This window comes from Sarcophilus harrisii, chromosome 3, assembly GCF_902635505.1.
Source record: "Sarcophilus harrisii chromosome 3, mSarHar1.11, whole genome shotgun sequence".
In the NCBI taxonomy this organism is placed as follows: domain Eukaryota; kingdom Metazoa; phylum Chordata; class Mammalia; order Dasyuromorphia; family Dasyuridae; genus Sarcophilus; species Sarcophilus harrisii.
The window spans coordinates 303,016,348-303,041,310 of NC_045428.1; the positions used below are offsets into that span (position 1 = coordinate 303,016,348).

The window sequence follows — 24,963 nt, forward strand, 5'->3', positions numbered from 1 at the left end:
CCACTTACAGTCTTAGAGAATTGCCTGGAATATCAAGAGATTAAATGACTTGTTGAAAATCACATAGTTTTTGTGTATCAAATGCAAGTCTGAACCTGGGTCTGAAGCCAGCAACTTTGTTTCCTCATTATTTCCCAAATTACCATGAATTACAAAGACTTTGCTGATATATGTCCACAAGGAATCTTACCATTGGGGATATTGATTATTTATATTCTGTCTTTTCCACTCTTTCCTTTCTACTCACCCATAGAGGTACATACATCTCTCTAGCTCCTCTTTGGCATTGAAATTATGCTAGAATCCTTTATATTCTACAACTAATCCTCTGAAGCTAGTCTATAAAATCATGAAACTGGAGTATCTAGGTGGCATAGTGGATAGAGCACCAGTTCTGAAGTCAGGAGGACCTGAGTTCAAATATGACCTCAGACACTTAACACTTCCTAGCTGTATGATCCTGGGCAAGTCACTTAACTCCAATTGCCTCAGCCAAAAAAAAAAAATATTATGAAGCTATGGCAAGGACACAGGCATGGTTACCAAGTCAAAAATACAGAAAATAGAGAATAAGGCCTTAAAACAAAAGGAGTGAATTTAATACAAATAAATTTATGTACTGCCTTTGTTGCTTGAGAGAGAAGAGAATGGTTTGCTAGACTAAGTGATCTCTGAGAACATTTCCAGCATGCACCTAAAGACTTTATTATGTATCCCCTATAGTTAGGTATTTCCATTCAAAGACTTTTATTAAGCGAAAACCTCTATAAAGGTTATTACAAGCATTATCTATTGATACCATGTTTCTGATCATATCTGTACTAGTCAAAAAGAACATGGTACTTACTGAAATTCCATGGTCTTTCTCTTGTAGTTTTATACTTTTGAACAATATTTAGGCACCATGATAAAATGAAAGCTGGTTAGACCAGATTTGAAACAATTCAAAAAGGGTCATTAAATACTTAGAATATTTAAAGCCAATTTGTGAAGGAATTTGAAAGAGTTACTTGTTATCATTAAAAACAATAGACTGATAAATCAAAATTTTACTTTTTTTAAATAATGAGGAATCTGAGACAAAGAAATTATTTTGTTGACCCCATGCTTTCCTACAATATATAATCTAAGCTAAACCTATCATAAATGTAACTAGTCCACTAAAAAGTATTGACTTCACCATACTTTACTTAATATCAGCATTGGTTTAAGACCTGGCTATATTCTAGAAACAGAACGGCTAAAAGGTTGCATGGTGCCTTCTGTGCATTTGGCTCTTGCTCTCTAGGGATATGTTAGTCATAATGTTAATTCCTTTTTATAATCTAAAAGTATCTGGTTATTCTTTAAGAGCACATATTAAAGAAAACCTTTTAAGAAAATGAAAATTTTATCAGAACAAAACAGTTGAATAGCCTAATTGTTTTTTTGTCCATAGTACTACCTGGAGTTATAAATGAGTTACTTCTAATGAAAACTGAAAATGAAAAGAACTCAAATGCTTCATCTTCAGTGAGAAAATATGAGTCTAGAGGTCTTCTTGAATCAGATTTATTGGTCAAACCCTTAAAATTCATTATGTGCTATTTCAGTTATTTGAGCGTTTATGTTGAGATTATTCTTAACAGTGCCTGAAGTGCCTAGAGTGAGGAAGACAAATCCTTCTTCAGTGCAAATCTGGCCTTAGATACTTATTAGCTGTGTAGCCTTAGGCAAGTCACTTAACCCTGTTTGCTTCAATTTCCTCATCTGTAAAATAAGCTGGAGAAGAAATGGCAATACTCCAGTATATTTGCTAAGAAAATCCCAAATGAGGTCACAGAGAGTTGGACATAACTGAAAAAGGCTAAACAGCAAAGACAAACAAAATCCATCTTCATTTCTATAATTATTTGAATAATTTTATATCTCATAAGTAAATCTGTTGCTGCTCTAGTCATCTGTTCACAAAAAATAAAAAGCCTTCACTGCCAGGCCTTGTATTTCTATTACAGTTTTAAAGTGAAAATTCTTGGTTTCACCAGTCCAAGAAGTTTCATTTCAATAGTTTCAAATTTCTTTTCTCCAGGATTTGCTACCAGAACTCCAGAGACAGCACCAGGCTTTTATAGGAATGAATTATCAGCTGTGAAACAGAGAAACCATCATTTACCAGGTGAAAATGAAAATCACTGTTGACAAAAAAGTAACCCTAAATCATATCTCCACCATCACTTTTTCTCCATCTTATCTGTTTAACTCAAAAATTTTGTCAGTATTAGGATTCTAATATTAAAGGTAAATTTTTCCTGAAGCAACTGCTAGAACTGTAAATCATGACTTTAAGTAGATTTCTGATAACCCATGAAATTTACTTAAAGTCAAGAACTCTTGTTCCAGTATTACCTCAGAAAAATTTACCTTTACTTGATTTACTTTAATTTAAACATGAAATATAAAGAAACAATTATTTGGAATGGTTAGAGATTTCCATGAATTTTAATTGGGATAATTTTCTGTCCTTTGCTCCATCTTCACAAGCCAATAAGAAAACAAAGAGAGTAAAAGTAAAAGGCCTGAAAAACTAAGTAAGATTTTCTTATTTTTTCTGAAGTGCTTTTACCTTATAAAAGAAGGTCCTATTTCACAGTGCAATGAAAAAGTTTTTGTGAACAAAAACAATAGTGATAATTTACTGCAAGTTTTTTGGCCTTTCTGAAAATGACATGATGAAATATCTTAGTAAATGCCATTCAAAAAAATAGCAATAAGAGGTGTGCCAGTTCCCTCAGGGTCTCAATCTGGTTCAGGTACATTTTGAGCTTCTGTAACCACAGGAATCAAAAGAACTAAAAAGGATTTAGAAAACTATCTAAAACTGAGAACTCCATAGCCAAGGATATAGTTTGATCGGTTTTAAATTAATTTTAGTATTAAAGTTATTAGCCAAAGAAATAACCATTTTCCTAATGATTATTAATGTATTGGTACCAGTTTATGATTTTAAAATTTAGAAATGTGCAAATAAAAGAGAATTGGAATCAGTAGTGAATTGGACCAAAGCTGTGAAAAATAGGTTCGGAGACTGCTATATAAGAATTTAATAGTTTTATTAGTATCACATTCAATGAATTTCAGAAATATTGAAAAATGAAGTTAGAGAAAGAATTTTCCTTAAGTGTGCCTGTCCTTACAGAAATTGGTCAATTAAAAGGCATTTCTACTTATATTTCATATAATTCTTATCACCACACCAAATTTATTAAGTCCTTATTACTGTTGGATGCTGTATTAAATGTGCTATGAAATGATTTGTTAAACATTATTCTCACACCCTAGTAGCTTACAACTGAGGCTAACAACAGTAACATACATAGAAATAAGGACCATATAAACAACTTCACAAATATTAGACAAGCAAAGGAATTTAATATATTAATGACATTAACATTGTATTCATACAAATAAAATTTATACAAATACATGTGTGTATACATGCCTTCATATATATCATGGATATACACATATATAACCAAACACATGAGTCACAAAAGTTGCACAAAGGGAGTCATCTTCCATACAAATAGACAACATTGTACTAGAGCAGATTCCATCCATTGTGCCTTCTTTCATCTTCTCAGCTACTCCTCGTTCAGCAGGAATGGGGCTTCCTTGAGGATGGCTCAAAGTAGCCAGAGCGTTAGCGTCTCAGGGACTTCAGCATCCAACTAACCAACCGCCTGTTCACTCCCTCTTGTGCCCAGGGCCATTGTTTTGCTTGTCCTGTCCCAGTTCCATTAGGATGAGTTTTATATAAGGAGAGAGTGGAAGCAAGGAGGAATTCACTACCTTTTTCCAAAGTAGTCAGGAACTCAGAATTTTACATAGATCTTATTACTCTACATAATTCCCATTTTCTAGTGAGTAGTATGTTTTCATTTTATAGTAAAATGAGCAAGCATACAATAACCTGGGTTCAAATCCTACCTCAAGCTTCTATACCTTTGTAACTCTGGGCAAGTCATTTAAACTCTTGTGCCTTTGGTTCCTCATCTACAAAATGGGAAGTTTGGTTAGATCACCTCTGAAGCTCCTTCTATTTCTAATTCTGTTTTTCTCTTTGATTCTAAAACAGAGGATAAGACCTATAGCCCAAAGGAAATCTTGATCATTCACTGAAATTTATCTAAGTCTTTCTGTAACTCCTAGACACTGGCAACATTAGTTAGATTTATGTTTCAAGTCAGGCCTCAATCTTTTCTGTGCTTTGACTCCTGTAAGATTAATTGAAATATAGAATCAGGAGCATGAATAAAAGTACTAAGTTGGAACTTGGATATTTTCTAGCTGTTCCAAGAAATCCTACTTATCACCTTGTAAGTTGATTGATTAGCCTTCTTGTCGAATCAGAATTATGAAGGGATTGAATTTCATTTGACCAGGATTGAAGAAGGTGTTTCCCACATAGAGTAAGATGACATCCTAGTTCTACTAAAAAAAATCAAGCTTCAGTCTTTTCAATGCAACCATTAAAAAATTTATTAAGTAGTTACAGTGTGCAAAACATTGTGAGACATACAAAAATGAAAGACATACTCTTGACCTTTAAGGAACTTGTGAACTATATTTTGGAATACAGTCTCATTCATTATGACAGAAGGCACCTTTAGCTCACTAAAATGCTTCTTTCCCAATCTTCTTTTTGCTCTATAAGTAGGGGGATACATAATTACATACTAGGTTCATGATCTTACTCTGACTTGGAACCTCATCACTTCATTCAATCCCTAATTTCCAGGCAAGCTTCAAATTGGGCATGTCATTTTCATTCCCTTGTATTAATATATGTCAATTTTAGTTCATCAAACTATCTTGACAGTCAATTTCCAGGTGGGTCATAGGGCTTACTGGGTGCTGTTGTTCCCTCAGCCTCTTAACACCCAATCCAAATAACTAAAGAAGTTTCTACCTCTTTGTGGCAAAATGGTAGCCCACCCTGGTTTAGGTCAATACCGTTCAACCAATATTCCATAGTTCACTTGTTGAACACAAAGAATTTCCTAGAAACTCACCTATTCTAACAACACCAGCATGGTAGGAAACCTTGCTCCGAAAAATAGCAATCCCAGAAGGAGTTTTGTACTCTCCAGTGAAATAGGTACAAGTCACCTCTTTCTAGTCAGTGTTAGAAAAGGTATGATGAGGAAAATTGCCTGGTGTGACTTCATTCCTGCTCACTTTGGGCAGTGTTGAGATGAGTTGTGAGGATTGCTGTTCTAATTTCCATGGCCTAATCTAATTCTACACCCAGAAATTTTATCACTCTAAGTGTGTCTTCAAATCAGCCTTGGTGGAAGAGCTCCCAACATTGGTCCAATGTGCAAGATTCTAGGCTATTGCAAGAGTACTGGTGGAGTGGAGGGGAAAGCCAGTGGCAGAGATGGGTAGGGGGAGGCCAGGGGTTTTCTTGGTATGAATTTTTAAACCATCTGAATGTTAGTGGCCTGGGGGAAAAAACTAGCTACCATTCTACCGGTATCTTCAGTCTGACCCAACAGACATAAATATTCTGGTCCAGGAATATAAAACAAGTTTAATAAAGTGGCCTCTGACTCAACTAAGGTCACTAAGTTACATCCATATGGAAAATAGAGAAGTAAATCATTTTCTTTCTGATCATTTCCTATCTACCCTTCTCCTTGTTGCTCTAATTTATCTTTCTGGTCACTTACCACATTCTTTTATCATCCCCCTTCTACCACTAACAACTTTATCAAACTTATCTAACCTATTCCCAGCAACTCACTTATGAGTACACCACCACTCTCATCTACCTAACTTCACCATTTGAAGATAGAATCCTCACTGCCTCCAACATGTTTGCTATTCTCCACCAGAAAATATTTCAAGTCATACAGTGGGGAAATTGGATCTACGGGGAGCAGGGATAGGAATGTGCCATATTTTTAGATGGAGTTTAATCAGAAAATGCTATGGATTAACAGATGAAAAGTGGAAAAGAATAGCTTGGAGGAAAGGAATTCTACATCAGGAGGGAAAAAAAGAGGTAAATTTATTAGTAGGAGTGAAGTGTGGGTGAAAGGAAAATAAAAAGATTTATCACTTAAGTGTATGTGTGCATTTGTTGAGATCAGATGTAGAGTTTGGGATTTATCCTTTTATGATTTATGTATTCTTCTAATTAGTTTGGAGTCTGTCTTTGAGATGGTCAAAAATAAAAAAGCTACAAAAGGATATTATTCTGGGAATTAATGTGTATATTGTACTTTACAGATATGTGTGTGTATAAAAATCCAAAGTTATGAAATATATAAATTAAGGGACAGTTGTTTTCATTACAAAATATTTTTTGCTTTATGAAAGAATTCATTGAATGATTCTTTTAAGGAGCAAGTTCTCTAATACATCTAAAATATAATTCATTTTATAAAAATTCCCTGTATAACTTTTTTCTGGGTCATACCTCTTGTATATAGTCAAATATGCTAAATACTTATTTGGCTTCATATATTTTGATAGAGAACATTTTTTCTCTCCTGTATTTAGCATTCAATATAAACCAAAGCTATGCCTTTCTGACTTTTAGGCTTCCTCATAATCTTAGTAGAATTCTTTATATTTGTTCATCCCCCTAGAGACAACTGCTTACCTGATAATATCTCAGTAAATTCTGGTAAGAAAAGTATTTTATTTGATTTTGCATAACTCCCTTAGCATAGAAAATCATTATATCAGAAGTTAGAAAGGATTTTTTAAGAAATTATCTACTCCATTACCTTAGTAAAATAAGAAGACTCAATTTAATCCATCTTGCTATATAAGCATAAATGTTATTTGAAGACTCTCTGGAAAATATAATTCTACAACCAACTTTGTATCTGTATTCTGTATTCTTCTTTAGCAATTCTCATTGTCAGGAATCCTTTCTTATTATTATTGTTGTTGTTGATATTGTTGTTGTTGTTCTATCTTCCCCGAGAATGGAAAACTGTGATCAGCTTCTATATAATAACTTAGATTTTATGCTGAAACAAAGTGATGGGCTAGGCTTTTAAATATGATTCATTTCACTAACCACCTTCATTTTCATTTATTCATAACTCTGTCGTGCCCATTTTACTACCTGCTGTTTCCCACTTAGCTATGACTCTCTATGTATTTTATCTCATGATTTCTTTCCCACACATCAAGTCATAAAGACTGCCGCTCTAAAATCAGTTGAATTAGACAGAAATGACATGAAGATTAAGTAATTATTTTTAATAAAAAGAAATAATTGGGAGGTAGTTGTGGTTTAGTTGGAAAGTAAAAAGATTTATAGCCAAAAGACTTGAATTCAAGTATAGACCCTGCCATAATTCTGTGACTTTGGGCAAATCATTTAACCTCTCTGAACTTGGTTTCCTCATCTATAAAAAGGAGGGGTTGAACTAGGTGAACTCTCAGTTCTCTTCTAACTCTAAGTCTCTGATCTATTGGGTTTTATGTCTGGGGGAAATGGACAGTATGTATACTGTGGTGAGATCGTTATCAAATTAAGACTGCTAAGATGGGTGGTAAGCTAAAAATGCCAAGAAAATCCAGTATTATTCAAATCAAAGAGTGATTGATTTTTTTGAGTCAAATACACTGTCATTGTTGATGAATTATACATTTTCTTTTCCATCTTCATCACCAAGAGAAAATACTAAGAAGATGGAAGTAGTAGTGTAGAATATAAAGCACGCCTTTCTACTAACAGATGAGGCTCTTTTAAGCATTGATAACCTGAAAAAAAAATTTAAGCTCTTTTTGCAAAACTTTAAGGAAATTAGTGTCTCAGTGATCAAGTGCAAGGTTTTACATAGTTTGTTCTATATAATTTCCTAGATACAAATATAGGGTTTTTCTTAATAATATTCATGTAGAATTTGTCAGCCAAAATAAATCTGCCGAAGACACATATATGTAGAATCTGGAGATAAGAATAATTAATGGAGAATGAATACCTAAGAGCAGCATGAAATGTACTAATGCTCCAAATGACTGATAGTTTTTAACTATGAAGGAAGGATAGGAGTAACAAAGAAATTATGAGATTGTTTTTCAGGTTGGGTATGTTGATGATACCTAACAATGGAAAGAAAGAAGAACTAGCTCTTCCATTTTTTCTGATTTCTCTGTCAAGGAGAATGATAATTGGACTATAAAAGATATAAAAAATGACTAATCAGCAATTTAAAATAAAATAAGAAAGATGATAGTAGGGGAATATTTGTGTCCCCTAAGTGAGTTCCTCTACAAACTTCTACAAACCACACGTTCCAAGTTACAGAAAGACCTGGCAAGTGTAATTGCTGTGCCATTGTTTGTGAACACTGAAATATCATAGCAAATGAAAGAAATACCATAAGAATAGAGAAGATCTTAAGTTCTAATTTTCAAAAATAGGGAGGACAGAGGAGACTACAAAGTATGGGATTCTTAGCAAAATTATAGGACATATCATTGTTGGTTTGTGAATATATAAAAAGGGAAATAATAATCATTAAAAGCCAGCACAGCATCATGAAGAATATAGGCCAATGCCAGACTAAACTAATTTCCTATATTGATCCAGCTGGATCTAGCAATAAACAGATTTTGGCTAAATTCATCAAAATATTTATCAAAGCTATCCTTGTGAATAAGAGAAAGAATTGTGCTAGATGATAATACAGTTAGACAGATCCTTATTTTATTGAAAGATTATACCCAAATAAGTCTTCATTGGCTTTATGTCACCTTTGATAGAACACCCTGATGGAATATCCCAAAAATCTGCCCTTGTCCCTGTGCTATAAAAATATTAATAACAACTAGTATGTATATATTCGTTTTACAAAATACTTTGCAAGGATTTACAAGGATATAGTAAATGATATTATCCCCATTTTCATATGAAGAAACTGAGGCAAACAAGTGACTTGTCCAGAGTCACACTACTAAGTAAATGTCTAAGGTTGCATTTGAATTCAGGTCTTCCCAACTTCCCAGGTCTCTAGTATTATGATAATAAAAAGAATAAAAATAGCATTTGTATAGAGCTTTCCAAGTTAAGTCATCGGATCCTCATAATAACCAGTAAGCTCTTTGAGGACAGAGTCTTTATCCAGTGCATAGCAATCTGGGACACAATAGGTATTTAATAGAAGCTTGTTGAACAAGGATTTTTGTTGTAGGCACAGGATTCCATTCTGCCCACAGAGTTATAAAAGAGCTATAACTCTGTCAGCTAGGATTCCAAGGTAATATGTCCCTCTCAGTTTGTTGAATCATCTTTTGAGGAAGATAACTGAACAATGGAGAGAAGGAAGAAGAACCGAGTATCGGTGAAAAATGGTCAATTCACAGCAATGTAAATGTAAGAACACAGGATGCTTTATGAGAATGTAGGGCAGTGATAGTAGAATACTTGGACACTAACAGGAAGAAGAAAAAGCATAAAAACTAGCCAAAAAAAGTATTAAGGCACCAAGCTACTAAAAAAGAAGTGCCGACTTTCCCCACTTTTGCTGGGTGCTGAAGTATTGCAATATGCCACATAAAGTAGCCTACTACAATGGAAAGCGGTTTTGAATCATTATTGGATGTATATTAGTTGTTTCTGTGTAAATAAAATGATCGTATGCTTTGAAGCACTGAGAACCTGATCATTTGTGAGAGGAAGTAATGACCACCCTTGAGGAGAGTACCAAATATTCAAATTTCCAGGCTCTATTTGAGGAGTATGAGTCCCAAAGTATTCCTAGGGCCTATGTGTCAAGAAGGAACCCCTAATGCACTTCTATAACTGTGAAATCTCAAGAAACCAGGCCATCACTGGATTTTCACAAGGTGGGTAGGCCCCCAAGAGGAAGCTCTATAGTATTTTGTTATCAAATGCATAAATGCCATCTAGTGGTACAATATGTTTAAAAAGCAAGTACACATTAAAACTGTTACATTTTGGTCATTAGCAATCATTTATTTAATTGACAAATACTTATTGAGCACTTGTTATGAGCAAAGAAAAATTTTAGCTCATGCACAAGACATCTCCTTTATTAGATGAACCTAAAGTTCATTCTAGATCTAAATCTATGATCCTATAATCTTATGAGTAAATCCCTCAGGCCCCTTCTAACTTTAAAATTTCAGGAATCTAAAATACCAACATTTTCTATCTCATCAATTTTCACTAACATTATCATTTGTAGTCCCTAATGTTTGCTTCTTTTGATCACATTAGTTCCTTCTAGTATGGACCTGTCTCTGTCCTCTTCAGTGATTCTCTTTATTGTTTTCTTTAATGTTCCTTTTCTACTCCCTCTTGACACATCTTTGCTAATCTTTCCACTTACAACAGGCAGTGAGAAAAAAAATATTTAATACTCAGCCTTTTATCTCTAACCCCAACTTTACTCTTCAGCTTACCTAGTATTAAAGGTATCTTAGTTCTTACATCAACAATTGGAAAGTTGTAAATATTATTTTTAGTCCCAGGCAGTTTTGGGATGGTTGAGTTGGGTCTGGAGACAGAAGTAAAAACCCATTTTGCTTACTTGAGTTGAGCAATGTCTTATATTTGAAAGTTACTGTTCAAACTTTTTCCTAGTCTTAAAAACTTTACAGTTTTTATCATGTTCATAATACATAATTTTGTTTTGCAATTGTGGTGAGTGATTGGGTGAATCTCTTTCAGGTGACTATGGATTTTTATTAAAAAGATTTTGTAGTATTCTGGGATTTAGATGGAATTAGGAAAATAGTGTATGTAATTAGAAGATTTTGGAAAACCTAACTATCAGGAGGAAATATTTCTGTTTAGATTTTATGTAAGACTTCTCCATCACCATGGTAAATATCTTAGTTAAACATATGACTCCCTATTTTATACCTCGTCTGGATCATTGAACAAAGTTAACCGTGGTGGTCACATCTGTCACACTATCTTGTATGACTTTAAACATAAGCATGAGAGGCAATAGGGTTAAACAGAGATTGTAAGACTGCATTCTTTTCTAATAAATAAAATATTTTTAATTGACAAATAAGCACAATGGGATCTGATATTCTGTATTTCTCATTCAGTTATATAATGTTGAAATGTGATCTACTACAGAAAAATCATATGCAAAAACTTCTGTTCATTTTTTACATTCCCATTAAAGATACTCTCATTGTGTGTTTTGATGACATAAATAATTTATAGAGATGATAAAGTAGGCAATTTACATGGTAAATGCTAATACTTTCGCCTTCTTTTGATTCTATCTAATATCTTTTCCATTCTCATAGAATCTTATCCTCTTTGTGTTATCTTGAAAACTAATCAGTGAATGCCTTTAAGATTTTGTCTCCTAAAGCATCTAATTCTTCGTAATGTATTTTGTCAGCTTCTCCTCTTCTTCCTACTATAATTGAGATTTACCTCAAGCTTGTTAATTTGATTTGACTTAACCAAGATCCCTATACATTCATTTCCTCTGAAACTGCTTTTTAATTCTTTTGTGTTTTTTGATCTTTAAATATGGTCTCTTTTGTTTTATACATAAACATGTATTCTAGATTAATGTTTCCCTCGGCTCCTTGTCTCTCTGCTTTAAAAAGTGATCAAATATTTACTGATAAATAATTTTGGGGCTATTTCAACCTCCTTGTGATTTTTCATTGACTAAATTTGTTTAAGAAATAGTAAAGGAATCTTTACTTCTTTCTTTACTGTCTTCACTTCTAGTCATTGCCAATTTTTAAAAAAATCAATAACTTGCTTATATAGATCAGAGTTACTGTAATTATATAAGGTGCTTTTCTTATCTCTTTACTTTTATGATTTGCCACTTATTTTTTCATCTTTGTTTAAATACTCAATGATTCTGATATGCATAGATAGCTGATTTCGAAATGTCAGCTATGCCAATAAGCAGTCTGTTAAGCTATAATATCATCTATAATATATCCTATAATATATGGCAATATCCATGAGCTATAATCTTACCTATTGAGCTATAATAGCATTTTCTAATTCTCTTCTTAAGAAACATATTCACGCTGTGTAGGTAAAGGGCATCTAATATATAATATAATATATGATAACATCTATGAGCTATAATCTTACCTGTTGAGCTATAATAATATTTTTTAATTCTCTTCTTAATGAATATATTTATGCTATATAGGCAGAAAACTTTTTAGTAACCAAAAAATCTCTGAATTCTTCTTTTTGGTATAAAATCATATTTTCAACATAATTTTTGTTCTCTTTCCCTTTTCTTACCTTCATATTAAAGTTATCAGGATATATGTTGCCTATCAAGAGGAACATATGGTAGAGTAGAAAGAAGTCTCTCTTTGGAGTCATATCTTGGATTCAGATTCCAACTCTGTCACTTACTACATATATAATCTTGGGCACTCAATTACCAATTGATATCTCTGTGCCTCAGTTTTATCATCTGTAAAGTACAGGCACTGGAGTAGGCATTCTTTAAGACTATTTTAAATTCTATGTCTATGATACAGTCATCTTAAATTCTTCATCAAATTTCTCTATTCTCTACATCAGATATTGACATGTAAGCTGCAATTACCCTTATAATACTGGAACTTGCTCTCCATCATTAAGTCTTTCAGAAAAGAGTATACCCCTTTGTTACAATGAAGCATGAGTTTTAAGAATCTTGGGATGTACTGTTGAATTCTAATCATAATTCCATTTTTCCTTTTAAAATCAGCAGATAGCATAGATGTATCATTAACATGATGGCCACAGAGTTGCATAGATGTACAGAAGGTTAGGATGGCTTTAAGGATCACTCTCCAAACCCCTCATTCCACAGATGAGGAAGCAAACCTAAAAGGATTGTGATTTGCCCAAGGCCTATAGCTAAGTAGTACTAGAAAACCAGAATTCCGTTCTTGTGATTGCCAGTTCAATACTCTTTATAGATCATTTATCCCTAAATAGTAAAATAAACCCCAAATTATTTTTTAAAGTGCTTGTTAAAAAAAAAAGTAGAGTTTCATGAGAAAATCAATCCATGGACTTAATAAAATATAAAATATTGAATATTAACAACACATTGAATATGAAAGTGTTCTAAATTTTTCCCCTTCACTACCTATCTTTAGGCCACCAATGAACATGCCATCTGAATTGTTGATGTGTTTCCCATAAATTCCTTATGCCAATTAGTAAGAGGAAAATTTTTAAGTAAAAGGTGGGATAATAACCATTCAATGTTCATCAGGTGTAATACATTTGCAAACCTCAATTGCAATATGTCTAGTAAGGTTAATACTTTTAAAATAATTATATACTTCAAATTTTACTGTATATCTATATATATTTAAGTAATATTTATATAGTTAATAATTGTTAATTAAATATTTGACAAATATTTTATATTACTGTAGTCTGTCATCTTATCTGCTGTAGGTATGAGGAATTTTCTCTGTCTAGATAATACCTATGAAACTTTTTTCCAATTTTAAGATTGTGTCATTTATGATGTCAAAAATGATGACATTTTGACCTTTTTATAAAATTAATTTGGAACACAGGAATTATGCTTTTGTATAAGATCTTTTGATTGTTACATTGCCTGAAATTCACTTTATTTTCCTTCTAACAAAATGAGTCTGCTTTTATTGCCATACATGAGAAAAAAGAGGCACTTGATCTTTTACCACATAGATAAAAACAAAGTTACTTTTCAAATATTTGTTTGCACTTAAAAATTGATAGTTTTGAGCCAACTCTTTGAACAATATTTCTGCAGTTACACATATTAACAAATGTAAGTATACATCAACAGGATTATAACTCTTATACTTTAGGACATGTGTTCTCCCTCACTCCTCTTTCCTTTTTATATAATTAACAACTGCCTTTCTCCTTTTTCTGTTGTTTCAGTTAAAGGATCAAGAAAGTTAAGTCTGCCAACAGATCTTAAGACTGATCTTGGTACGGTAGGCGAAAGCCAACAATTTTAAGTTTCCTTACATCCATTTGGCTAAACATTTTTACCAATCAATCCATAAAATAGCACAAGTGTCCTAAATACCTTCTAAAGCCTTTTCAAAAGCTTTCTTAAAAACCACCATACAGTTCTGTTGGCAGCATTCAACATTTTGCTTGTTAAAAATCATTTTTTGTAAACACATTTTATAAATCATTGCACACCAAGATTTTTATTTTGAAAGTGAGCTTTGAACAGTCATACTGATTGATCATGTTATAAACATGATAAAGTCTAGTATCATTTTCTTTGTGTATCATTTTCATATGTAAGCTTCATTTAGCAATAAGGACTATTTAATAGCCACCAAATTACAAAACAAACCTGGGTCATCAAGGGGAATAAGAATCTAACTGTACTTTTTCAAATGGTTAAGAAAATTTTATTTTCAGTTATATTGTTGTTTTGTTAGTAACTATATCAATGAAATACATATTGCCTAAATTGAGATTAGAAATTTTCTTTTCAGTCATTTTAACTGCTGTGCCAGCATGATTATTTGGAAACTGAATTCTTTTTAAAAATGAATTTTCTTTCATTTCTTTTACCATAGCTTAAAAGCATATCTTTCAATATATCAATATTGTTGGAGTATTAGTGGTAGTTTCTAGCATTTTAAGTACAATTTTATATTTTATGTATTTGATTCTCTAAATATAAATGTTCAAATGATATTAGTAAAATTGTGTTGCTGTGTTATGTTAGAATTTTATTAATATAATGGATTTCATAGAAAGAAATAATACTGCTAATTGAATACCATATGCTCTCAATATGAATGAAGTAAAATGGATCATACTTTTAAAATAATTTCAATGTTCATTTTTTTATAAGAAAGATGTTAATCATATTTGCTGTCATCATTTCCCCACTGAACATTTTCCCTTCTTCCAAGTGTGAGAAAGAAATTGCATTTCCATACATAATTTTGATATTTTTATTGGAGAAAGTAAAGAAAGCAATGATCATGCTAGAATGGAGATAAAAAGACATCATTATTGTCAATAGAGCTTTCCTGTATTAACTTAGCCTTCCCTAAAATGGAACAAACTGGTTAACAAACTTTCCATTATTTGTTAGCACGGGCCCACTGTAAGCAAACTTGGTACATGAAATTGTATATTTATAATATGTATTTTATAGAAATTGCAAATTAGAAAATAAGACTCCATTAAAAAATTATTTTGCCTTAGAAAAGGACGTGCAGTATTATTCCCTTAAACTAATAGCTTTCAAATAAATATAAAATTACAGTTAACAACTAAGAAAACTAACATTTACCCATGAAATTTTAGCAATTTACCTACTGCTTAAAGAATAAACATATTTTAAATATTATTTATTTATTTAAGTTATTTAAATAATTAAATAATATTTAAATATAAACCTATAAATACCACTAATCTTCAGAACAACACTCTTTTTTTTTTTAGCAAGATCTTATGATCTCCAAGGAATACCAAAAAACAATTTCACTTATTACTTGGTTTTGTAGCAACTGGGATTTCTTATCTATGACTTGATTTACTGTTTTCTTTTAACCATTGAACAACAACATGAAATTCTTTAAGAACTACCCACTTTCGGGCAGCTGGGTGGTGCAGTGGATAGAGCACCAGCCCTGAAGTCAGGAGGACTTGAGTTCAGTGTGACCTCAGACACTTAACACTTCCTGGCTGTGTGACCCTGGGTAAGTCACTTAACCCCAACTGCCTAAGAAAGAAAGAAAGAAAAAAGAGAGAAAGAGAAAAAATGTTTTTTTAAAAAACTACTCACTTTCAACTAGACCATGCCATCTACATTCCATGTGTAGCTTGCTGTGTGAAGCTTGTTGAGGCATACCTATACACCTTGGAAAACTACTTCATGACTATACTTCAATGAAAAGTTATCCACACAATTTCTCATGTTTCAAGTTAAAATGTCAAGGAATAATATGAGTTGGTAATGTGAGCGGTCATGGTGGATATAGCGCTAGACATGGAATTGCAAAGACATGGGTTGGGTTCAAATCTTATCTCTATTTCTGTGATCATGGACAAATGATAATCATAAGTGGTTTGAATTATGATATAATTATTTATATTAGCTTCTACACTGATATAAAGGACTTTGATATAAGCTATACCTGCAACTACATAATACTCAAACCCCTTATTTATTTAATTTATATCATTGTAAATTTTAAAATTTTTAATCATCAAATTATTCATCCAGTTTGTCCTAATTCTTATTTGACTAATTGACTAATCACTTTATTAATAGACAGATGTTTTACTTAATTGACCAGTCAATTTTGTCAAAATCAATAATTAGTATTCCTTTGTAGATAGACGGTTTTCTTTATTGTCATCCAGTTTTTTTTGTGATCTCTCCCAATTTTATGTCATCTGCAGATGATATCATTCCATTCATACCATTATCTAAGTCATTAATTTACAAAATAGTTAATAATTAAGCACAAGGACAAGTGCAGATCCCTAGAAAACTTTACTGGAAACCTCCTATTACAATGACATTGAACCATTAATGACTACTTTTTTAAGTGTGGGTAGCCAACCATTTTTTGAGTCTATCTAATCCATGTGAAACCTATCATTTTAAAGACATATTATAGAATTCTCCCAGAAATTGAAGTCAATCTTCCTAACTTATGATTTATGAACTCTCTTCCCATACCTTGTTGGAAAATGGAAATTTGCCTTTCCCCAATTTTGTTGCAGCTCTCTTATTCTCTACAGTCTTCCAGACAACACTAAAATTGGCTCTGAAATCATTTCTACCACTTCTTTGAGAATCATGGCATATTATTTGGGGCCAGGTGACTTGAATTTATCAAGAGCAGCTAGGTGCTCTCTTATTAGCTCTTTATCTTGAGTAGCAATTCCAATATTAGATATTTTTATACAAGTATATTCCAGGGCAATGGTAATGCGTTCTCTTTGGCAGGAAAATTTTTAAAAAAAAACAATAACAAACAAGAAAAGAGATGAGCAATTCTGCCTTCTAAGTCTTGTGAGTTATTACCATCTGCCCCAAAGAGATACTTCCTTTCTCATCTATTATCCTTTTTCTTCCAGTATAGCTTTTTTAAAAAATCTTTTGTCCTCTTTAGCTTCCCTTAATATCTTCAACTTATTTTGAACTTTAGCAGTTCTGATACTGTTTTTATAATAGACCACACAACGTTTTTATAGTTATCTTCTCTTACTTCTCATGCTTCCATCTTTTATAAATTTACGTCTAAAATTAAGGTCAATTGGTGAATTCCCTTTATACTCATATTTATGTACTAAATAGTATAGAATATTATGATACTTGCTCCTAGATTGACCCCTTCTATACTGTATCAATAACTCATCCAGTGTGGACCAATGTGGACCCATCTTTCCCCTCACCCCCCCCAAAAAGGGATCCTTAATTCTAATTCTTTATACATGGCCAGGATTCAGTCCTTTGGGATCTTGGACCTTAAAGAAGCAGCTAAATAGTATACTAGATAGAGTGCTATATTTGATGCTAGGAAAACCTGGATTCAAATCCTATCTTAGATACTTAAGAACCATATGATCCTGAACAAGTCATTTGATCTTTGTGAGTTATCAGTTTACTTATCTCTAAATGGTACTACTGATTGTACCTACATCATAGGGATATATCAAGTGAGATTTTATGTATGTATTAAAAAAATCACATGTGTGAGTCTGTGTGTATCAATTTGTATACATATGTATATGATGCATATAAATATGTGTACATGTATAGATATATATATAACATCTCATTTGATATCTATAATTATACATATGTAGTGCTTGGAAAACCTTAAAACACTATATAAATGTTTATTTTTATTATCATTATCATATGGCTTCTTTTTCTTATATTCTCTGGCTCTTTACACTTCAGAGTCCTGGAAGAAATCACTTAAAGATTAGTTTCTGCTCATGTCCCAATCTCTCCAAAATGGGGTCAAAAAATATACAATGTAAAATGCAAATCCAGTATAATAGCTATTTATTTCCTCCAAATGAAAGAAGTGCTTAACACAAAAGACTCAAGTATGAACTGATAAAGAGTTAAATAAGCACAACTTACTTCAAACCACTCTTAAAATCGTCCAGGAATGTATGGAGTGTTCAGGGAAGGCCAGCACCTGTGGTGTGAGGGCTAGCCAAGCCCTTTTCAGGACTGCTCAGCCACCTTTTGTGTCCACCTTCCACCCAACTCTCACCTGTGGTTCTAAGAAGCTTTAATATGCACAGCAGTAAAATCTTCTAAGCAGATGGACTAAACTAGATCGAGGGTAGTCAACAGGCCTTAAGGTCATGAGTTAGGAGAATGCCTACTCTGTGCATATGAAAATTTCTCTGGCAATGGGTGAATGAGAATAATTTGTTCCAATTTTCATAAAGTCAGCTGAAACACAACAGGGGTGTTTAGAACTTGGTCAGACATTGAAGACACCAAGATCATCCAAGATATCCTGGGCTATCACCAGTCTTCTGGAAGTCTTTATTTTTGTCTTGCCACTGAGCTTCGGTGACTCTAGAAGAAATAATGAGGCAGATGTCATTGCTTCTCTTTGAAATAAAAAACAAAACAACATAATCTCCCAGTCAATTGATGGTTAAAATATTTTTCAGCACTACTGAATCAATATTTTACAATTACATTTAGTTCCATATCATCTGATAAGCCATGTCAGGGATTGGGCACTACCTCCTATTTGTGTTCAACTTTTCTTCTGCAAAGTGCTGTAGTAGCTTTAGGAAAAAAATATGTCCTGTAGTATAGGCATCTCTGCTTCCAGAATTATAAGGTGGTTTCCTATGCTGGAAATGTCCATCTCAAATTTAATGTTCATTCTCCTATATTCAGAAAATATGGGCTGACTGTGAAGAGTTAGTCATTTCTTCTGGGGCACAAAAAGTTACCCCTTTAAAGCCCTCCATGGGAATTTCAGCAAGAGACTCAATGAGTCTGACCTAATTCAGAGATACCCTACAAGGAAATATAAATTGAGTGATAAGAGGCTCTTCAAGGAGGAGTAGAACTACTATCCCAAATGAACAGGAAAAAAAATAACAAAGAATGAATAATCATTTGCTTCATTTTCTACTGAAGAAAGTATTAAGAGAGATTTTCACTACCACATTTGTCACCATTTAGATCAAAAGTCTAGATCAAATATTCATGAATTCCCTGGTTGTTATAGCTCTAAATCAATGTAGATAAATCACCAAGACTAAATGGCATTGATCCAAGTTTTGAATAAATGTGAGTAAAATTCTGGAACCAAAATGTGGAATTGTTCAACTTGTCATAAACACTTGGTACTCATTTGCTTAAATTTACTTGCTGCTTCTGCTTTAGTTTCTTCCTTACAAGCTATCTTCTTTTGTATTCTCACCTACTTTTGTTCTTGATCCCTTACTTGCCAAAGTAAGTTCTCAAAGAAGTTGCATGTTTCATTATTAGTGTTCACAGATTTTCCACATCTGCCCACATTCTTTCTCATATAATCAAATAGGTTTCATCCAAAAATATTTGAGTAATAACCTTTCTAGACTTTCCCAATCCTCAAAATTAAGATTGTTATATTATATGAGGTACATTTGCTAATTAATTCTCAGAGCACAACTTGTTTGGACATCTTACATCTGATCAGAAGGAACAATATTGAAGAAATAACCTGGATCTTCAAAATATGGCTGCATCCTAAAGTGTTAGTTGTTTTTAACTGTTCCTTCTTTGGAATCCTGAAACAACTTACTCTGTATTTGTTTCTAATCTGGCAATCTAGTTATCTCCTTTCCCTTATGGTTTCATCTCCCAGTTCGAAATGAATGACTTTTGACTCCCATATTCCATTTGATCTGCCCTCATCAACACTAGTAATCAGTCCCCTCTCTATTGCCAGATGCAGATAAAAGAAATAATGATAAGAATCAAAGATTTAGACTGTAGTCCTAGATAGTGCTGAAGCTGAGCTTACAATATGTAAGAACTATATGTTCTTTATAATGGACTTTCTAAGGTATATTGGAGAAGAAATGGAGGTATTACAGCATACCCATCAAAAACTTACATGGACATTCAACCAAGATCATGAATCCCATTTAAATGCGGTAATTCTTTGTCATAACTTAAATTAGAAATTGCTCACAAAACTGGCATAAAGCTCTCAGAGAAATTCATCTATTCATTTTTCCCCTCTGTGGAACCCCATCTTACAAAAACAATATAAGTAGATTGTGCCTCTGAGTACATTACCACACAGTAAATCAATTGCCATTAAAAATAGATTTCCACTCCTCAGTTAGGAGCTATTTGAATGGTTTTGAGGACACTGGTGACATTCTAAGAAGCCTATAGTCCAATTTGAGTAATCAAACATTTATTAAGTGCTTACTTGTATTAAGTGTACCATAAAAAACCCTGAGGAGTTTGAGGAGGAGGTACAAAATTTATATAAGACATTAACTCAGTCTTCAAGGAGTTTAGTTTAGTTCAGAATGATATGCAGACACAGATAATTATAATCAATTGATCAAACATGTAACTATCTAATATGTGCCAGGCACTATGCTAGGTCCTTTGGATAATACATACTATTTCATGGTAATTGGACTTAGAACCATGGTTGAACCATCAGTCAATCAATAAACTTTTTATTAAGCACTTATTAAGTACTAGATAGAGTGCCAAGTACTAGGATTACAAAGATAGTCCAAAAAGTCCTTGCCCAGAAATGCGCATTTTAATGGAAAAAAACACCATGTAAATAACTAAGTACCTGCAACCATCTACAGAATAGGTAATAAGAAGGCAATATGAGAAGGGAAAGCACTCACAGCTATAGAAATCCAGAAACGCTTCCTGCAGAAGTTAGGACTTGACCTAAGTCTTGAAGGAAGCTAAAAAGTAGAAGGGAGGAAGCAGAGCTTTTCAGGGATGGCTGTAAAGGAGGAGATGTTGTGCTCACACAAGTCAATGTAGCCAGCTCATAAAATTCATGAAGGTTAGGAAATTGAAAGAAGACTAGAAAGGTATGCAGAAGGATAAAGAAGATTATGAAGTGGTGTAAATGACAAATAGAAGACATTACATTTGATCCTGCAGATAATGGGGAGTACCTGGAGCTTGGGGAGAAAGAGAACCATGATAGCTCCTCTTTAGGAAAGTCACTGGCATCTGAGTAGATTTTAGATTAGAATGAATAGTAAGTAGTTAGGGAGGCTAATTAGAAGACTTACAATAGTCCAGGTGAAAGATAAGGATCTAAACTAGGGTGGTATCTATGTGCGTGGAGAGAAGAGTAGAGAGAGAGAGATAGACAGATGACAAGAGATGAATGTCAGAATCTAGATTGCAAAGCATTTTGAAGAAAATAAGAAGAAATAGAAATGTAGACACCAAATATTGATAATTTCTTAAGGAGTTTAGCTAAGAAGGGTGGGAGAAATGCAGTATAACTAGTGAGGATGGGAGGACTGAAGTGGGTACTTTAAAGATGAAGAAGACATAGAAATGTTTGTAGGCAACAAGCAAGAAGCCAGTAGGTAAGAGACACTGGAAGATGAGAGAGAATGAGGATAATATGGACAATATGCTGGAGCATTAAGAAAGGAGTGGGATTAAGAATGCATGTAAAGGAGTTAATCTCAGCAAAGAGAAAGGTCCATATCAGAAACAGAGATGAAGTAAGAATTTGGGGAAAGATGTAAAGATATCTGAATGATGTGAGATGAGAGGAATGAAGAAGAGAGAGATTTCAGTGAATAGTCTCTTTTTTAATGAAGAAGGAAACAAGATTCCTGGGAGAGAGGATTCTATGCGAGACCTAAGGATAGACAAGAATGTTTGAAATAGCTGTTGTGGAGTGGGACAGTTTATCAGTTACTGGAGAGTTGAATGATTGCTTTGTTGTTGTGAGCGCTGGATTAATATTAGATAAGAATTTTTAGTGATCCAATCAGCATGTTTTCATGATTTGCTCCTACTCTATTCAACAGCATATAAATAGGAGCAAAGGAAGCTGGTGGTGGAAATAACAAGATGTGATTGGCAAGAATGCAAAGGGAAAAATAATGTGTAAGTAGAGGCTGAAATAGAGTTGAAGTTATTACCAAGGGATTCAAGTAGGAAAGGAATGAGCATTAAATCAATTTAAGAAGTAAGATGTGAAGAAAATAGAGATCATGGTAAGGATAAAGAATAGGGTTAGTAGGTTAGGCATGGGAAAAGACGATATGATAAAGTATTATGAGCAGATAAATGAAGATCAGAATTCATGAATTAAGAGGTAGATCATTTATGAATGATCATTTAATTAAAGATATGGCTATCTGTAACTGAAGTGAAATAGTGTTACAGATCATAAGAAATGACATTAGAGAAATGGGCAGTCAAGATGTTTGAGAGGATATCAAGTATATATGTTAAAATTCCCTAGTATAAGGGCTGAAGTTGGAAGGAGAGAACGACTGTGAGCCAGGTACTGAAATATTAGCTTACCCTCAGTGATTTTCCCAGGATATTATGGGGTTATTGATAACAAACACCAAGATCTGGATTGAATGATTAATTTAGAGAAGGTGAACATCAAAGGTTTCTTAGCGAAAATGGTATAAGGAAACAGCAATGAGAAGGGAATAAATAATATTAAATAAAACCCTCCTACTACAATTAGTGAATCTACAAGTATGAGAGAAAGCATAGCCACAAGTGGAAAGAGGGATGAGAGAAGTAGTGTCATCAGACATATACCATCTCTCAGGGCCTGGAAGTAGAAGAAGTAAGGGGAAAAAAAAGAAGAAGAAGAAGTAAGGGAAAATGCTTGCGATGAAAAATGTTAATTATGCAGGAGGCATTCTAGAGGACACAGCAAGAGGAATGGGCAGATCTAGAGTGGGACATAATTGGGAGAGGTAGCTACATGTTTACAATCATTGAGATTGCTAGCGTGCAGGGAGATGGAACTTTGCTAGCCCTTATATAGTGTGATCAGCCAGAGAAGAAGTCCATTGAGAGGAAGAAAAATCTATTAATGGAAATGTGAGATTAAACTTTTGAGGTCCTTCATTGAAGATGGTCAGAGAGAAAGTTAGCTTTATGGGGAAAGTGGTTTTAGAGTTGACCTTTATATATGAGGAATTCAGTAAGCAAAGGGGAGCAAAAATTTCAGGATTAGCAAACAGTGTAAGCAAAAGTAGAGAGATGAACTCTTTTTTTAGAGGGCAAATACAAACAGTTCTTGTTTTACATAAGTGTACTATTCCACTGACCAGTTCATAAAGCAAATTTTTTATGTAATGTGAATTTGTCCATGGATGTGAGGAAGGGAGAGGAAAAAAAAAAAAAGAAAAATGGGAGGGAGTTTGTGTGTGATAACGAGAGGGAGTTGGAACGTGGGTCAAGAACAGAGAAGTGAGAGCCAGAGGAGGAACACCTAAGGGCCAGCACCAGCCTTGTGGCCAGAATCAAGAGGAAGGATAAGTAGGAGCCAGACATAAACACAGCTAGGAGAGAGCAAGCAACACATAGGAAGCCAGGGACAGACACAGTTCTGCTTTCAGTTAAGGATTTATTTTACTTTTTTTTCTAACAAGGGTTTGGGAGATCACAAAATACTGATCTGAGGGAAAGAATCAGAGAATAAGAATACTCTTCAGTAAAATTAATATGGGTGTTGGGAATGAAAACTTCTTTCAGAATTCTTTGAAGTCAAATTTGTTAATACAAATTTATACAAATCAAGAACTGTCTGTAGTCTAATTTAGCAAAACTATATAGAATTGGAGGTAATATAAGACAAGGTAGACTAGTAGGAAGGCACCAGGTTTTAGAGAACTTTGAATAATATGGCAAAGATTTTGATTCCTGAAAAAGCAAGAACTTGAGAGTAGTTAGAGCAGAGGAATGACATAACAAGATCTGTAAATAAGGGAAATTACTTTGATAACAATATGAAAGATGGATAGAAAAGGGGAAGGGATTGATTCCAGGAAACCTATTAGGAGATTGCTACCATAATTATGAGTGGTAATAAGAACCCATATTAAGATAGTGAAGGAAGCAAAAGAGCGAGGTGATGTTTGGAGAGATATTATAGAGGTGGAGTTAATAGGACTTGATAACTATAAAGGAGATGAGAGAGAGAGAGGAGTCAAAGAAACCCCTAAAATTGTGATCATGGGAAGCTATAGAATGAAAGTCAGAAGGAGAAATAGATTTTAGAAGGAAACATAATAAGTTGGTTTTGTGATATGTTAAACTTGACATTACATTAGAACATTGAGGTGTCTTGTAGGTAATTAGAGATGTAGGTCAAAACTGTTGATAGACTGAGCCGAAACATTTATATTCTGTCTGATCATTTGTTTATCGTCAAAGTAAGATTTTTGAAGTATCATCATTAAGGTGGCAAGGCCTCATGACTATTGGATTTGTTCCTTCAGTGTGGGCAGGCATTTTCAATTCAACAAACAGTTTAATACATATTTACAAAGCAAAGTGCTACCTAGTAGAGAAGTACCAAAGGTTCAAAAGCTAATGTAGAAAATGTGACATTTATGAATATATATGACACAAGGTACAACGTGTTGAATACAGTAGAAGGTTCTAGACAAGAAATAGGAAGAATAGATCACTTTCCTCAAACATATAATCACAAATTATGCATTGATAACATTTGTATGATGGAAAGAATTTTAAAACCAATCTTAAAACCAAATTATAAGAAATTATTGTCATATTCATGTAACTATTTTTAGAATGGACTCTTTTGTACTATTTTAGGGTAAGAAAATACAATTTTAAAATATCTACTTGTAGGTCCTATGGCTTCTCTAGTTCTTATTTGTAGTCTATTATAATAGAATCCGTAAATCCTAGTTACTGGTTGATAACAAGGCCTAAAATTAGGGAGAAAAAGAAG

The 24,963-nt window shown here is 33.3% G+C and overlaps 1 protein-coding gene across 9 annotated transcripts in view; it reads left to right on the forward strand.

Annotated features, from left to right (window-relative positions):
- Positions 1-24,963, forward strand: part of STXBP5L (syntaxin binding protein 5 like) — a 397,145-nt gene that overhangs the window by 320,561 nt on the left and 51,621 nt on the right. For 4 of the 9 annotated variants that reach the window (XM_031959714.1, XM_031959716.1, XM_031959717.1 and 1 more), the window contains 2 exons: positions 2,069-2,155; positions 13,916-13,966. The exons of 4 other annotated variants lie outside the window; for them this stretch is intronic. In XM_031959714.1, coding sequence (XP_031815574.1) covers positions 2,069-2,155; positions 13,916-13,966 — 138 coding nt within the window. The remainder of the gene's footprint in view (positions 1-2,068; positions 2,156-13,915; positions 13,967-24,963) is intronic. One more of the 9 variants, XM_031959715.1, reaches the window with a different exon arrangement.